The sequence below is a fragment of the Anser anser genome (assembly GCF_964211835.1).
Source record: "Anser anser genome assembly, chromosome: 6".
NCBI lineage: Eukaryota > Metazoa > Chordata > Aves > Anseriformes > Anatidae > Anser > Anser anser.
Window position 1 is genome coordinate 39,921,310 of NC_139726.1, and position 17,057 is coordinate 39,938,366.

The following is a 17,057-nucleotide window of genomic DNA, read 5'->3' on the forward strand; positions in this document are numbered from 1 at the left end:
CCAGTGCCCTCACAAACCACTTTCATGCTCCAGCAGCGAGCTATGACATCTCAGCATGGCAAATGCTGGGTCATCCCAGGGAGCCAGTATTGCTTTGGCAGGGCTGTGAAACAAAGGAAACATTAGCCTGAGAAACGCTTCTTTATTCGCCTCTGCTGAAGAAACAAAACCTTTATGGGCAGTGACTTTGCTTTAAACAATAACATTTGTGGATCCTGTTCTTAACCTTCTGCATCTGGCTTTCAAAATCTGCCCTGTTCTTTTTTCACGTGAAAGACTATGGAGCTTATTTTTGTTTTGGTGCTGGTGTGCAATGCTGCCAGAGAAGCTCACTCAAGCTGGCACAGACTGAAGCCGGTGAGCCACCCAAATTATTGTTGGGTGGTTCAGTCCCTCTCTATTTCAAGAAGCCTCTGGGTATAATGACAGGAAGTTTGCAGGCAATTTTAAGCCAAACCTCAGAGAAGCTGGCATTCAGTCTGTGTTACACACTCCTTATTAAAAGCTGTCCAGTCCGGATTCTGGGTGAAACTTTGATATCTGCATGGAGTAAAGAATAAGGGGCACGTTTGCAAAATCAATTGTGCAGTTTTTATATTTACTGCACGTTTACCACATATGTCATTTATTACACAGTGGAAAACCGTTAAATGCACAGTAGTTGTGCCAAGTGGCATTATGCTTTTAACAGCTTTATTCGTTTAACAGCTCCAGTTCTCATTATATTTTGCCATGTGGTACATGAGATTTTTATGCATTTAACAGTTTAAGAGGGTTCCATGGTATTTTCCTTTTATGTATTTAATACTGTGCCTGGGATTTTGTTGGGGGGCAGAGGGGTTGTGGACTGTAACCCCTGTACCCTGACAAGAGAAAGCAAGAGGAAAAAAAACAAAAAAAAGATTAAATGAGGAAGGAAAAATGGATCAGACCTCCATGTGCCAGGGTGCAAATACCTGTAACAAGGACAAGGCTCTTCCCTGTGCTTTGGTAGCCTTTGATGCTTTGCTTATATGCCTTTCAACTTCTTATTTTACATCAACTTTAATCACTACAATATTGTTTTCCTGCACAGAGGGAAAAAATGTATTTAGGAGAGCGCATGCATCTGGATATTTCTATCCTCTCACAGACACATTTGTGCATTTTTGTGTGCGTATTGATGCCCTCTCTTAGCACAACTGAGTAATTTTATCCAGGATCAGAAACAGCTCTTTTCACACAGAGTAAACAATTCCTTCCAATGGTCTCCAATCCATTTGCTGCCCTTCCTACAAAAAAGTCTGTCCTCCTTTCTACATAATCCCCTATTGTATATTATATTTTTTTAAACAGTTGGATGAAATTTTTAAATTAATGGATTCTCTTCAACAATTTCACCCCAGAGTAGGTTTACCCACATGTATTTTTTACACCCAAGGTGAAACTTAATCTAGGAGAATACCCTGCAGTGCCCTCTCATCCTTTTTTGTAAAAATTATTGTATCTGATGTGAATTATTCACATGGCGATACTGTATGCAGCACATACAACAAGAGGGGGAAAAAAAAAAAGGAAACACCTGCCTAATATGCAGTTTCCCATTGCCTTCCTTCAGTTAATTACTTAAGAAAACAGTTTCTTTACCTGTCAAATGAGAAGGATACCATTATTTTGGAAGGTCCTTGTCCCACTAATAGAGGTGTAAGTTATATACCACAAGAGGGAAAAGACATATGCATTTCTACAAAAGGAGGGAAAAAGCCTGGCTGTAAGCTGGTCCTTTTCCCAGCCTATTTTAAAAGGGAAAAGGAAACCACTTAGGCAGGCAAACACCAAAAAAACGACAGGTTCCCCAGAGATGAAGATTATTATTATTGTATGAACAGATGTATTTTTACTGGTGAGGGGGATATGGGTCTAGTTCCAACCCCAAAGTTTGCTTTAAAAACAAAACCCCCAAAAGCCCCACAACAACGAAATCCCCTCTACCACTCACCTGACTTTTATTGGCAGCCACTTTGGCAAACAGAGCTTGAGATACCTTGGCCCTTTTCATCTCCTGTTGGATCTCGTCATAAATGGCAGCTGTGATGTTGACGTTGGCGCCGTCCGCCTTAATGGGGAGGTCTGTTGTTGGTGTCGAGGTTTTGGCCTACCAAGAGACCATGAAAATAATAATTTTAAAAGTGCTGCTTTCAGCCCAGCCATCTGTGCAGAAATTGTCAAAGGATTTCAGTCAGCTGATGCCAAACTGCATTAGTTACAGAGGGACACTTCCTGTCCGTTATTCTAATCAGGTTAATTGTGATTGGAAATAATTGCAGTGCATTCCTATAGGACATGCAAGGCCCTGTCAACTCTCCCTCTCTCCCTCTCCCAGCATGTTTATTGAACAGCTCAACAACACGATAGGTAGCTGGGGTGCTTGGCTGCAGGCAGTTGCTGAAGTTTTTGCTCTGCCAGCTAGCTGCTACAGCACAGACACCAGCCTCTACCTTCTTCCCCTCTCTCTAAAAGTGGCCTACACCTTGGAGGAAGAGCCAATTCTCCCAGAAAAAATGAGTAAATGGGTAGAGGTCTCTAAATAATAAATTATTACTCAATTTAATGCACTCCCTCAAGTCTCCCTCATCCTTTATTAAAACTATACGTATGTCATTTGAGTATGTATGGTTTCCCAGCCTTATCATCATTATGCTGGCCAGAAAGTCACCTAATTTCACCTAGGAAATCAGTGGAAATGAAAAAAAAAATCATTTCATAAAGCTGGGCTTTGGCATGCCTTTGACGTGCTGCCCTCATTCTCCTAAACTCATATTGAGATTTTGTGTATTCCACTGCACTCCTTTTAATTGAATGATTTCCCATCAGCTTCTGTGACAAATGAAGGACAATAAAGGATGCTGCCAGTACTTTCCCCAGGCTGGACTACCCCTACAAGGCTGCTATCAGTACAATTCTGCAGGATCCTACAAGATTTTTATTTTAAAGCCCCTTCACCATGGCCATCCTCATATGATGGAGGCAGGCAAGGGAGTGAGGGCAGCACGATGCTTGCTGAACACTCGCACCAGCAGCCCCTTGGAGTGACAGATCTCATTTGCTTTCCTGAGGTCAAAGAGAAGGGATGCTGGGGCTGATCCCTGAACTCCTACATCTTTTAAGGGAAATATATAGGTTACTGACATAAAATCCCTGTTTTCTCCTGAGACATAAAGGTCTTAGGAAACAAACCAAGCTAAGTTGCCAAGCTCATACACCCAGACATATCCAAATCTCCCATAAACTCTGGTGATGTTCAGATAGTTGGCCCGATTATAGATCTTTTCATATGGCTCCTGTTTTTACACCAGAGTTGAAGGCTGCTAGAGTACACCTAACATTAATTTTTAACTAGGCAGACATGCCCAAATGCCTATTTGTTAATGAGAAGGTTAACTAGGCAAAACCAAGCCTTCTGAACTTCTTTTATTTTGCTCTCCTCCAAATCTTCCTAACCCTAACGTCTTTTCTGCACCAAGGCCCACGTTAATAATGGAGCCAAAATCCAATCAAGACAACAATCTAGACTAATCACTCTTCCTACTGCTTCCAGATCAAGCCTTCATCAACCTGTATCTCCTCTCTTGCCGAAGCCAGTCTGAAGGGGGTCAGGAGCAGCCAGCACAGGATGCAGCAGCTCACTGAGCACAACCACGTAGTGCTACGTTGCGCAGCACCCAACTGAACATGTGCCCCTGGCTCTGCAAGTGCCCCCCTTCTGCCTTGAGCCTGCCCTAGCTGATTCCCTGCTTGTTTTGAGACAGCAGTGCTGGCAGCACAGGACCCACACAGAAAGGGACCAAGACTGTTCTGCCTCTGCTAGGGACAGCTGGGGCAGGCTGGAGCCTCCTGCACCCCTGGCACCACAGGAGGCCAGGGCCCGACTCGGCCACAGGCCCTGAGTGGGTACAGCCCAATGGACGGACAGACCGGGATCTTCACATGTAGATAAGAGAGAGGGCAATTGTGGGAAACATAGGAAAACAACAAAGAGATCATGGGAAGGAAGAGGACTATCCAAATCTGTCAGGATTCATTTACTGGAGCTTAATTTTTCCGAAGGCATTGCAGGGCTTTGAACAGTATTAAAAAAATAGTCTTCCCAGTTGATGGAGCCTTTGGCTAGCACAGCAGTTGAGGTCACCACAGCCCCAAAGGTTGTTATGGAGGTCTGAGATTCTGAGAAGAACAAAATTAGCATGTAAAATAAAGTTTTAAAATACAGCTTCATCTTGCGTGGGTCCCCTGCACTGCAAGCTCTGCAGCCAGAAGTCAAAAACCAGCCTGCCCTACACGCCCTGAAAGCTGGGCCATTTCTTATTTATTCACCAAAATAGGTAGGAAAGTATCACAGCTACCACAATAGAGTGCTTGATGCTATAGGCCTAGACTCAAAACTGGTCTTGATATTAACTAGAAGTTTGCCATTATTGAAATGTCTCATTGCAAATGGTGAAAGAAAAGAAACAGAAAAAAAAAAGTTTTTGTAATCACAATACCAGAGTGCTGAAATCCCAGCAGTAACTGTTAGTCTTCCACAGCAAGGAGAGAGCTGGCTACATGTATGCATTAACCTTTAAAAGCTCAGGACCCCTTCCCCAAAGTGCTTGCATCACTTGCTGCATCAATCTGCCACTCTCACCTCCACGCTGGTCCTGGACAGCGTCCGCCTACGCCTGGGGGCTTCGAGGCTGGCCCTGAGTGGTGGAGAGTTGAGCTGGGTTATGCCACGTGCTCATGCACCTACCTCTACGGCTGCCCTAGCACTTACTGATACGCTACCCAGCACACTGAAAAATCATTCCCAGAAGTATTGCCTCAAGAGATTGGTATCTATGGAAACCATGCTTCCAAATGCCATTAAATCAACTTCTCCAGCACTGTAACATATTTCTTGAAAGGCCAGTACAGTTCCTCCTTACCAGTAACCACCGTTACCTCCAAAGCACTGTTCTCTGGGGTATACAACATACCCTCCTTGGATGGCAATGTTTCAGGGAATCGCTGCGCTGTGCATGAACAGGGTATTTGTCTCATCAGGACTAATACTGGGCATATGGGGAAGCACAGTAGCCATGTTGCCTGCCCAGGAGCTGGGAAGCAGCCTCATTTGCAGAGGTGTCCAAGTTGTCAAAACAGCACCTGTGCTGACTGGTGCTGGCCCTCAGAGGACTGGGGAAATTTTATCCAGTGGGTGCAAGAGAAGTACTGGGTACACAAAGGTTTCTGTGTCGCTTCTGGTGATTAAAAATCTCACAATATTCCACTGGATTCTCCAGGAAAATAAGGCAAGGATGGGCTGCTTTATACTTTTAGAGTATGGTTTTCTAACAATGCTTAGCTCTTAAAAAGGAAAGCAAATTTTCTCTTATTTTAAAGCTGTGGTGAACATGGGAAAAAATTGTTATTTTGACAGAGAAAAGAGCTGGAGTGAGTGATTTGACAGAGATTGGATTTTTATTTTCACCGGACTGCATCTAAGCCCTCCATTTCTTTCTGTTTTGTTTGTTTTGTTGTTTTTTGTTGTAGCAGGAATAAACTAATCTTTTCTTGTAAATATAAATGCATAAAGTGGGTACACTACTTAGATGCTAAAATAGTTCTTTTTTTTTCACAGAAAGGTAACTAAAAAAAAATAAGAGTTATACAACAATGAATTTTGCATATAAAAATTCATCATCAAATTCAGATTGGCAGGATATGCTTGCTTTCAGTGAAAACAGTTCTTTACATCATGTATAGTGGTGAAGTGCACCCAAACCAGGGTTAAACAGAACGTGCTCAACAGTTTCTACAAAATCAGCACACCTTCCTTAAGGATGATTAGTTTGCATTCAACCCCCCACTCCAAGATGCTTACTTATTTTTAGCAGCTGTGGCTCCAGAATTCAGTATGCAAAATGCTCAGTAATACTATTACAAGCACGGTCAAAACATGCACAGCCTAAGCACTCAGAGGCTTTGCAGACTACCTGACTGTGGAAGCACCAAAGCAGGAGGGTTTTTCAGGCCTGTTTACGAAAGATCAAGAGAAGTGCTAGACCTGAGCTGTCATGTTTGCACAGCTAGAAATTTCAAACTCAAGTCAGACAAACGTCATGACAAGAGCTAATCATTGTCCCTGTGCAAGCACCCTCCCTTTTTCAGAGTATACCTCTGGGACTGCAAGCAGCCAGGTAGAAGGGTAGATACACCAGAACAGTGTAGTATGTGGAGGTTTTTTGTTAGTGCAAAGGCACAACCTATCCAGGGAAGTGGGTGGTGACAGCACATTAATAAACACACATAGTTAAATCAATGAGGTAACTTAACTGGTTTGGAACTGTAAAGCGTCATCTCTTGTCCAGCACCCTGCCCATCTCTACTTTCAGTACTTCAAATAATTACTAGTGTAAACCTCTAACTCTAGGACCATCATTTCCTATGCAGAATACAGAATGCACTGATTTCTAGCAAAAGCTATCTACCTCACTATCAAATCCTGTTCACTCCACACATTTTATTGCAACATATATGAACCTCTTCATAAGCCCATAAATTTTCTGTGTTCTGCAGAACCTAACAGACAGACCACTAAGACAGAAAGTTATGTAAGTAGTCTTTCTATAATGCAGTCTGTAACAGCCATTTAGTGAACATACATGAACTGCCTATATGTAAAGCCCACATGCACCCTTGCAAGTATTAATGTCACATACATTCTTCTTTGCATTTATGGCATTGATCAAAGCTAGAATCATTACTACGACTTGTTGAAATCCAACAAACATCTCTTAAGAGCCACTACAAAACCTTACCAAAGGATTTCCACAACTCACCTGGTTGAAGGGAGCAACAGACAGAGGAAGGGCAGAGAGGAATACCTTCCCTGAACTAATCCACAGGACCACAGAACAAACAGGTAATGAGGAATCACATCTTACCTGGGGGGTTCTGGAGGAGCTTGGGCTGCTGGCTGCTGAAGACACCATGCTCACGTTGGGGTTCATACTTCTTTCTCTCTCATCCTGATAGATACGATCACGCTCCGAGTCAGGCAAGTTGAGGAAATTCTGCATCGCTCTCAAGTTTACCAGGAGGGACTGGGAAGCTGTCCTAGGGTCTTCTTCCTTACGCAGGATCTCAGACAACAAGCCCTGGTTAAAAAAAAAAAAAAAAAATCCAGTCATGTATTGTTGTTTTTTTAAAATTTGTTTAGCGTAACCAGCTGGGTAGCAATACTGAGAACCTACATCTCATGGTCTCTCCCAGAGGGGATATTTAGTAGGAAAGTGCTTGTCTTCTAGGGGCTGGGGTTTATTTTGGGACAGTCCTATTCTGGCACTGTAATAAGCATGTGAGCATGGAGATGCTAGATATAAAGGCAGGTGTACCGAGTAGATGAAATTACAGTTACCACCAGGTGCTTGCTGCAAATATTTTAGGAGCTGTTAGATGTCTCTGTCTCTCTCTCCCTCTCTCTCTGCTTTTACTTGATGCTGGGAACGCTTGGCAGTTCTGTTCATCTTTGACAAATCTGCCAAGCTTGGTAAATTTAGTTCCGACATTTAAACAGTGCAGGAGGTTTATGAAGAAAAATGTTTGGCTGGGGTTAGATGTTACAGTCCGTTCATTTTGGTTTGGACAGTTGTTTCTGAGAGGAGAAAAATGGAACAAATAATAAAGCCTCAGATTCTAGCTTTAGCGATTTAACCCATTCTTTCACGCCTCATTTTAAAATACCACAGGTTTCAAGTTGCAACAATAAATGAACACCATATTCACCTAGTTTTAACAAAAAGCATTATGCCAGAAGGTAACAAGTACAGAACTTCCAAAAAATAAAAATAATAAGAAAAAAAAAAGAGTTGGAAAGATGAGAATAGTATTAAAAGAGGCTTAAATCTAATGACAGGATTAAAATTATGCATAACTGTAAGCATTCAGTAGTTCCACAGCTTATCTAGAAGTTAGGGCACAATATACAAGCCTAGATCAGGGCCGATGGAAACCACCAGAGTGGAGTGCGTTCAACCAGCTTCTCTGAGGCACCCTGCCACGTTCCCCAATTTACAAAGGGCTATTTCACTCCAAGAAGCGGTAACAGTCACTTCCTGAACTGTGTGTGTTTACGTGTACTGGTGTACAATGAAGCAGAGAGGGATCATTTCTCCTGCCTGCCACAAGCCCAAGCACTTGAGAACAGCGGCCACAGTGTCCAACTCCATGCGGCCACCCAGCTCGGTCCAGCGCACTTCTGTTGGAGCAGCAGCAGCTTTCAGCAACCGGCTGCAAAGGGGACTGCAGTGCCCCAGGCATGATTTAGCCATAGCTGTTAACAGGAACGTTTTGCACAGTCATCACTGAGGCAAGCTGCCTCACAAATACTTCTTTCTTGCAAGGAAAATGGTATTAGAAAACAACCACGCCGTAAAAGCCCTGTAATACTTAGTCTGAATTTTTCTTCCACGCTAGAGTCTCCCCCCAAAAGACTTGACGAAACACTGGTTGCACAGCTGAGTAATGACCAAATGCCAACCTTTTTACTATTTATTGATCTTATTGACTACAATTCCTGACAAAACAGATGGGCAAAAGTGTGTCTGTATCTGCTTTATCTGTTATCTGCTTTCAAACATCTACATTGGAACACGTATGTGCAAGCTCTATTTCAGCAATGTTTACGCCAGAAGTGCTCAAAACAAGCTCCACAGACAACCAGCAGTTAGGTTGCACACAGCTTCATTTTTTCAGTTCCTAATCTACAAAATTAAAATAAAGAGATGGATTCCTGCTTCTATTTTCCTGTTGTTATCAGAACAGTTACTAGATGGACTGAAGTGGGAACTGAACCATCGTGGGACCCTCTGACCAGAAATGGGAGAGGGCTGGAGAGAAGCCAGCTGGTGAAACAGGCCCACACCAGGAAAAAGCTTGAAGAAGGTGCAGTGCTGGGCAGGCCCTGGCCTTGCTTCTGTGACTGTCTGCAGCCGTGGCACGACCGCATGCTCATACCCAGCTTCTTCCTCAGAGTTTACCACCCCACAGAGAAGCTAGGGACACTGTAAAAAAATTCCAAAGTTTACCAGGCTCCCACACTGAGGGAAATTAACAAAAACAGGATAGTTCAGAAGCCCAAACCCGTGACTTGAAGCATTCCAAGATCAATACAGAATGTCCCTGTTAGGATTTCCTCTTAAAGTCAATGGAAAAGTCTCCAAAGGCAGTAAATAAATATCAATTCCACTGACTCTCTAAATTCTTAAATTTCTGGGTCTTTTAAAGGATACATAACTTATTTATTTATTTATTTATTTTTAAAAGAAAAGATATGCATCCAAAAATGAATGGATTTAGTTTGAAAGACAGGTACATGAAAACTACTGGAGTTGACTCTAAGGCAGCTTTTTCTGCCCCCACCTTAACCTGGCTAAATCTATGGTTCAATTTCAAAAATGGACAGCAAAAACATATGTGAAAGCATGCCAGCAATTACTTTTCAGTGCAGTCATTGCCTCCCTATGTAAATCAGGGATGTACAGGTACTAGTGGGTTGGTAATGGCACTAAGAGGTATGCATGTGTCTGCCTGAAATACCAACTCTGGGGCTTGGAGGCTCTGCCTCATCACCCAAAGTGGCATATCATGGGAGAGATTCAGGGCTTTGGAGCCCTAGCTTGTGCCTCTTGCTTCTAAAAAGATCTCACACCTGTTTTAGGGACGTAGCAGTATTTCACACCGCTGCTCAATCAATCACCAGGCATCCTGGTGTATTACCATAAACCACCCTGGGTAAACGGGCTCAGTAATAAGCAGCAGCGATGGGACAACTGCCTCACAAATACCTGGAAAGAGGAAAAAGCCATGCAGGAGAATTGGCAAAGAGTACTGACACCTCAGGTGACCAGTCCTGCACAGGAGCCAGGGAGCCTCACCTGCTAAGCAGGCACCCAGCCCAGCAGAGCAGCCAACTCCTTCCCCCAAAATGCCAGGCTTGTGCTGCACCAGAGGCAGCTGCTCACGGAGGGGCCAAGCCCTGCACCCCGATGCCTGTTCCAGGCCCCCAAGTGGGAGGTCTGGCTGCACAGAGCTGGTCTGGAGCTCGGTTGTAGTATGCTGAGTGCTTTGGCAGCTCTGGAGCCATGTAAACAGCAGGACAGATAATAAGAAAACTGACTGAGAGGGAAAAATTGCATGTCCTCCTGCAACTAAAGATAAACAACGCTGGTAAACAACAGTGGTTAGATAGCTGAGTGATACGGTAGAACAATAAAATAAAGTATCTTGAGAGCAATAACGTTTACAATAATATAATTCTGAGCTACTGAAGTATACACAAACTAACCAGTGAGCAACATTATAAAATAAAGTGATATTAAATAATCTGTTCAGCCTTTTTGTCACCTGCAACAAATTAGGCTTTCAATATGCAAAACATCTTCCTTCCAGAAAAACAAATGATCATGATTTCATTTAATTGTAATTTAATGAGGCATAATTTATTTTTTAAAGTGATATACACCAGGTGTGTGGTGAGGAAACCGGCCCAACCAGACAAGCCCTACTGTTTCTATTTTTGAGAAAACCCTAAAGCCAGCCAGAGACTGTTTTCATTTCTGCAAATTATGTTTCTGCTTGAGGGAGTGAGGGAGGGAAACCCACAGCATTCATACATTTGTTATAAAATTCCATTGGCTCATTCTGACTTACTTACATCTCACATATTAAAAAAAATAATAATACATAAATAAAATAGTAATTTGCAGAGCAACCAACTCTGCAAACCTGAAAGAAGATCCTCAGGGACTAGAAAGTCTCAAACTGATTTTAAATGACCAAACAGATCTCTTCTACTGAACACAGCTTTCAGGAAACACTTTCGGATAGGTAGCTTAATAATAATCTTTCTTTTTCCATTCTTGGACATCATTTTTAAGCCAGTTACTGAAGAGGCAATGAATAAGTTTAATAGTAGCAGAGACTCTGCTCACAAATGAGTTGTGCTATGCATGCACCCCTAGACAAGGACCCTGCTCAGGCACAGCTTGGTTTACACTTGGAACTTGCACCATTTTTAAAATAACACACTGGATCGACAATGAACTTTTTTAAAAAAATAATAACCAGAGGTGGAGAAAGCAGCCACATTCCAATCAAAATAAAAAAGTATTTGGAGCTATTTAAGGTAGAAGCAATTTTGACAGTGTTTTTTCCAACTAGCTGAAATCTAGTCTTTCAAAAACAAGCCAGCAAAGTCACTGTCTTGAGGGTTTGCTTTGCACTCATTCTATGAAACCCCATTTGTGAACTCACTTATTTTATTTTTACTACCTACAGGATTTCCAGGACAAACAACCCAAACTTCATGGGCATGGAATCTTTTTTAAGCAACTTCTGAAAGATAATGCACTACAATGTAGAGCAAATGTTATTCAGACTGACTCCTAGATCCAAAGGACTGACTAAACAGCCTTTGAGGCCAACACAAAGGCTTGACCAAAGCCCGTGGAAGGCAAGTGAAGTTTTCTGCCATCTTCCCAAAGGGCTTTGGTTCAGGCTTGTAAAGTCGTAAATGAGATCTCAGTGGGACAGCAGACTGCACTACCAGGGACCGAATGAAGGACAGTTTTGCAACAAGACTTTTCAAAAGCAGTCTGGATGGGGGTGATGAGGTTATGCTGGAGTGTCACCCAGACCCTGATGTCCTGGGGACAGAGGAGGATAAGGGCCATCAGGCAGCAGGAGACTTGCAAGCGCTGGCCAGGACCTCACGCATGTCAGGTTTGGTGACTCAGACAGGAGCTGCACTTCCCCTCGTCCAGACCTCAGCAATGTGTCCATGAGAGCAGATACAACTTTAAAAAGGTTTAAAACAGGCTTTGGACAACTGAAACACTGGCCAAGGCAAAAACTTGAATAAACTCAACTCATGTGCTAAACCTCAGTTTGTATGTTCTGTGTAAGGAGATTATATATATATATATATTTATGAAAGACTAAAAAAGCTTAAACACTTTTTTCATACTTTTGGTTTATTTGTGCTTCTCCATACTTCAGCTATTGCCAAGAGCAACAGAGAAAATGCTGAAACACTAGAAAAATATTGCTCCTGCAGTACTTAAAGCCCAAGCAGTACTTGTAACTGGTCATCTCAATAAAAAAGTTGTTCTGCTTCCTCTCGGGTTTAGATGAGGCTCTGATTGGGACCAGAAAATGTAGGTATTTATTCAAATTCAAAATCTGAGTCTTAAAGACCAGTGATATAAGCCTATCCCCTCTCAGTATCCCTGTTCAGCATGAAAGGCCTGTTTCTAGTATGGGAAGGCAGCACTTGGGGAACCATTGGTTAGCTGCTCATTCCTAGTGAACTACACTGAATTCTCACCTTCAGCATACAAAACCAAATTGATTTTGCCAGACTGAAACAACTGTTTATATTTAAAATTGCCTGCTACTTGCAGCAGAAAGCTTGAGGAGGCAGGTCACCCTGCGGAGCTCTGCAGCAAATGCACTAACTTCTCATCACCCTTCAAAGAAACAAAACGACTCCACCTGCTGCGTTTTTCTCATGTCAGGGTAGGGTTTTATGCCATGACTCTCTGCCTCTTGGCATTAACTACATGTTCAAACTTCAAGACCTCCAATATTGTCTTATGGGCTGAATAAGATACATTGATCAATTTTTAAAAATTTTCTCTTTGCCTTTTGATCAATTGTTAAAAAACTTCTCTTTGTCTCTAAGTATACAGCACTTAAGAATAAATTCTATATGAAGTACCTGCAGGTTTCTTATGACTCCAGCTCATTTTCACCCACTGCTTTACTTCCACTCCCTTGCATCTCTTCCTAATTCCAGCTAGGACATGAAGCAGAAGTGCCAGAAGTCTCTTAGAAATGCTTATTCTGGCAATGTGTTCAGTCCAATTTTGTTCAGCAAAATTAGTTTAGATAATCATTGGAAATTTTTGAGTGGTTAGCCAAACCAAGCACCTTCATATCCATCCTGTCACAGTTTCCATTAAGCAGAACTCTGCACCCTGTTCCCTGACCAGCTCCTTCTGTCTCAAGAGGCAGAATGTCTGGTGCAATGCTCTTGTCCATTTACACGAGCTTCAGAACTCAAAGGACTTTGACAGGTTTTCCATCAGTGTAAACAGGAGACCAGCTGTCTTCTAATGCCCTTCAGTGCAGCTGAATGCATCACATCAGTCCCTCGTTTAAAAAAAAAAAAAATCTCTTGATCTCTAGATTCACTGCCTATAGACAGAGTATGAGCCTCATTCTTAAACTCATTTAACTAATGCTAAAATACGTACATCTCAGGAGAGAGCTGCTTAGGCACACAGCATTTAGAGGCTGATTTGAATAAAACTTATACAGGGTCCAACAATGACAATTTGATTTTTATTATTAAAAATGAAGTGTTTAAATCCTCAAAGAAAATGCCTTTATTGCATTAGTTTAATAAAGCCTCTTTTTTATTACAGTATCTCTTTTTATTAAGGAAGATAGGATGTGCCTGTAGAGCTGAATGTGGATGCATGGGGAAAACCAGGCAGAGGATGACCGACCACCTGCAGCCACAAAGTGCCACCATTTATATGACATGCGTGTCAAACCTTTGTACTGAAATATGCCGGAAAATGAGCACGACACACAGCTCGTGCACACTCTGTATAGCCGTGCGTTTGCTTCCAAGGCTCAGGACTCCTGTGCATCAGCTGAGCAGGCAGCAGCCGCCTCCTACAAGCACACATTCTGAAAGCCTGACTCACATGCTACTTAAGATCCTTTCATTCAGCCTATTGAATACAATTAAGTTAATTGAAACTGAAATTTTGGGCAGTGCAAAACCCACTGTTGGAACAAATATCCCATGTACCAAAAATCTGCAATTTATTAAATTAAGCACTTCCCTTACAGACTGTCTTCTTTCCTGTGAGTACAACAGAACGCTGCTTGTACCACATTACACACAAGAATAAGGCAGGCAGCATGAAACGTTTTCATGCAATGAGAGAGAGTTTTCTATTTGGGAAAAATATGACAAAAAATCCCCCTAAAAAACAAAACCAGAACACTCGATAATTGAAAGTCTGCGCACAATGGGACAGGCACCATGGCGATGAATGCAGCATGAATGTCTCACTAGATACCAGGCAGAGAATTAAAGCTGCTCATCTTTCTCTCACTTAAGTCAAAGGAAAAATTACTTGCTAAAGGAATTCTATCCAGGATTTGGCTCACAAGCAAGCAGAGATGGAAGTGTTAGCTATTTCAACAAAGCATATTTCTAATCTTAAAAAGCTTCTTAAGGGATCCAATTCTCTTCCCACTCCAGTTTAGGGGAATTTTGCCAAAGAAAGCAGAACTACACACAAATGAAGAGCCATTAGCAGCTTCCCTCCCTGCCTGCCTCCAAAGACTGTCTTTCAAGCTTCCTCACTGGCCATGCAATCTCAGCCCCCAGAGCCTCCAGCCCCTCCATACCTGACCCGCAGCATCTTTTCATGAAGGGCAGCACCATTTTCCCTTCCTGTGGCAGGAGCCTGGACTTGTCACACCACAAGCTAGGGCAGCATCCAAAACTGGGCCTGCATTTCCCTATGCCTCAGCCCACTCCTGCAGCCAAGGTATGGCAGAATCCCTAAAACAAGGTGGATCAGTTTATTTTATTTCATTATGAGTTTCACTACATCTGACGTTGGTAAAGCAGAGCTTCCCACTCCCTGCACTCTGCTTTTACCCCAAAAGGCCCCAGTGAAGCACCAGCTAAGCAGGCAGGAGCCAATCTGGGTAAGTGCTGCCTTCCTACCGGCAAACTGGAAAGCCGGCTTCCTCACTGCTAGCTACTAAAAGAGGGAAGGAGCAGTGCTCTTTGGGAAAAGAGTTACACACAGCCCAAACATGCTTGTTCCCCTAGCTCTCTTTGTATCTGGCACCACAACTGTTTCATTCAAAAACCTCAGGTTCATGGATATTCCCAGTTTCTGAGACTGCTCAGTAAAACAAGCACTGGCCATTCGCCCAAACATTTTACTAGTTTTGGCTACTATGTCAAAACATTGGCAAAAAAAAAAGATGCTTAAAAAAATGATATAAACAGAAAACACTCATTCAGTCTATAGGCTTTTCAGTCCACTGGGCACCCCCAAGGAGGAGAAAAGCAGTTCCCTGGTCCAGTGATTTAGACTGTCTGGACTCCTACAGCCTGACTATCCATTCGGAGGTACGCCCAGTAAGCAAGGAGAAGAGGAGAGCAAGTTCATTTTCTTCGTGCAAAGTGGGATTCAATTTAGCTGCTTTAAAGCTAAAGATTTTGCAGAGCACAGATCACTTCAGTAACTCCACACTTGCTAAAAACAAAACAAAACAAAGCAAAAAAAAAAAAAACAGGTAAACAACAACCGGAAAAACAAACAAACAAACAAAAACCTGCAACTTTTCAGAGAAAGACAAAGTACACTCAAGAGAGTATTTTCATGCAGGTCTTTAAACTAGTCCTCTCTTTCCTCTGTAACCATCAGCACCCGCCCATTCCTTGGCGCGTTACAACCTATGATACAGCAAGCTTTGGTGATAACCTCTTGGTTGTAACTTGAATGCTGCACTAGGAGACACTGCAGCACAAGAGGGAGACAGTACATGGAATATGCCCTGAGGTCTCCCCAAATCCCTGAATGTATTCTTCTCCAGGAAGAAGTCTGTAGCCTTAAGTAGCAGCTGTGGTCAGCAACCTCCTTGTCCCACCTTGGGAAGTTACCCTGATTTACACAAGATGCACACTAAAGCCAGGTAGGAGTTTTTGGAGAATTCCAGCCATCTCTGATAACACCTTGGTGGTCCACGACCAACAAGGGACAGCTGTTCCCCCTGCACATTAAATCCTGTTCACCCTCTGCAGCCTGTATCTTGCAGGCATGTCCTTCACTCCATCCTTTTCAAAGCTTTGGCTGCTTTTAGAAATGCACATGGGACATTTCCAAGCACGAGTTGCACCTGCTCTGCCCCTAACAGTTTCACTCCTCCAGCTGCTCAGCCCAGAGCTCTATTTCAACAATCATCACTTAGAAGTGAAATAACTGCATTTGCAGTATTAATCAGACTTTCTCTTGTGTTTTGGTTTGTTTTTTTCCCCCAAGATCGAGTGGTTTTACAGTCAAAAAGTACTGAATTCTTAGCGAAAGCAAAGCTTTTGATAGTGCCCCTTCTAATAGTAACTTCAGCTTACAGATTGGCTGCATGGAAGCACTGTTTATGAAGATGCCCTCCATTTTAAGATAAAGATAGCAGGTACGACCACATAACTGTCAGGTGTTTGATGGGCCTCATCCAGCTTTCTGCCTTCCATTCAAATGCACCCACACCCTTGCATCCAGTTTTTTAGACCTGAAGCCAGCCAAGGAAGCCTAGCTGTCCACTAGTGGGTTACTAGTTTCTAGCAGTCCAAACGCAGGGAACAAACTATGTCTGCAAACAACATATTCAAATTGGTGAGCCTGCAAACTTCCAACTTAGGGGTCGCAGGCCAGCAGAGCTTCAACTACAGCCAAGGATTTCAGCCATGGAAAACTCAGGTACAGCCAAGTGATGTTATATGAACAAAAAACTGAACCTCTTGCCCCAGCCATGCTGCTAACCACCTTCACCATGGCCAGCTTTCTCCATTACCTAAATTGACCCTTTCCTCTTTGTCTGTATGGGCCAGAGGCCTCCCCAGTTGCTTTGTAAGGAGGGAAATGGCCAACTAAGCACAGGGCCAGGAATACAAGCATCCCTTCTGTTTTGTCCTCTCTGCCTGCACCTTACACGTCTCAGCAGGACCCCTGGTCTGCAGCAGAACAGCCTCCGTCCCATTTCTTGGGCTACACAACCAAACTGATCAATTTGAATAGTGCCTCACTGCAGACCCCAAAAGAGGACCATACCTGTAGTACAGAGCTGCAGTGCTGCTGGCATCCACTAGGATGCCTAAAGCCTAAGAGGGTGTCTTACAACATACACTATTCTTACCATCGCTAAGCAGGTTGTAGGTAAAACAAACATGCTAGTGG

At 42.9% G+C, this 17,057-nt stretch overlaps 1 protein-coding gene across 3 annotated transcripts in view; it reads right to left on the minus strand.

Annotated features, from left to right (window-relative positions):
• The window catches only part of SATB2 (SATB homeobox 2), a 135,874-nt gene that overhangs the window by 35,126 nt on the left and 83,691 nt on the right, over window positions 1-17,057 (minus strand). For all 3 annotated transcript variants that reach the window (XM_083843039.1, XM_083843038.1, XM_083843040.1), the window contains 2 exons: window positions 6,948-7,160; window positions 1,979-2,134 (listed from right to left, as the gene is read on the minus strand). In XM_083843039.1, coding sequence (XP_083699165.1) covers window positions 1,979-2,134; window positions 6,948-7,160 — 369 coding nt within the window. The remainder of the gene's footprint in view (window positions 1-1,978; window positions 2,135-6,947; window positions 7,161-17,057) is intronic.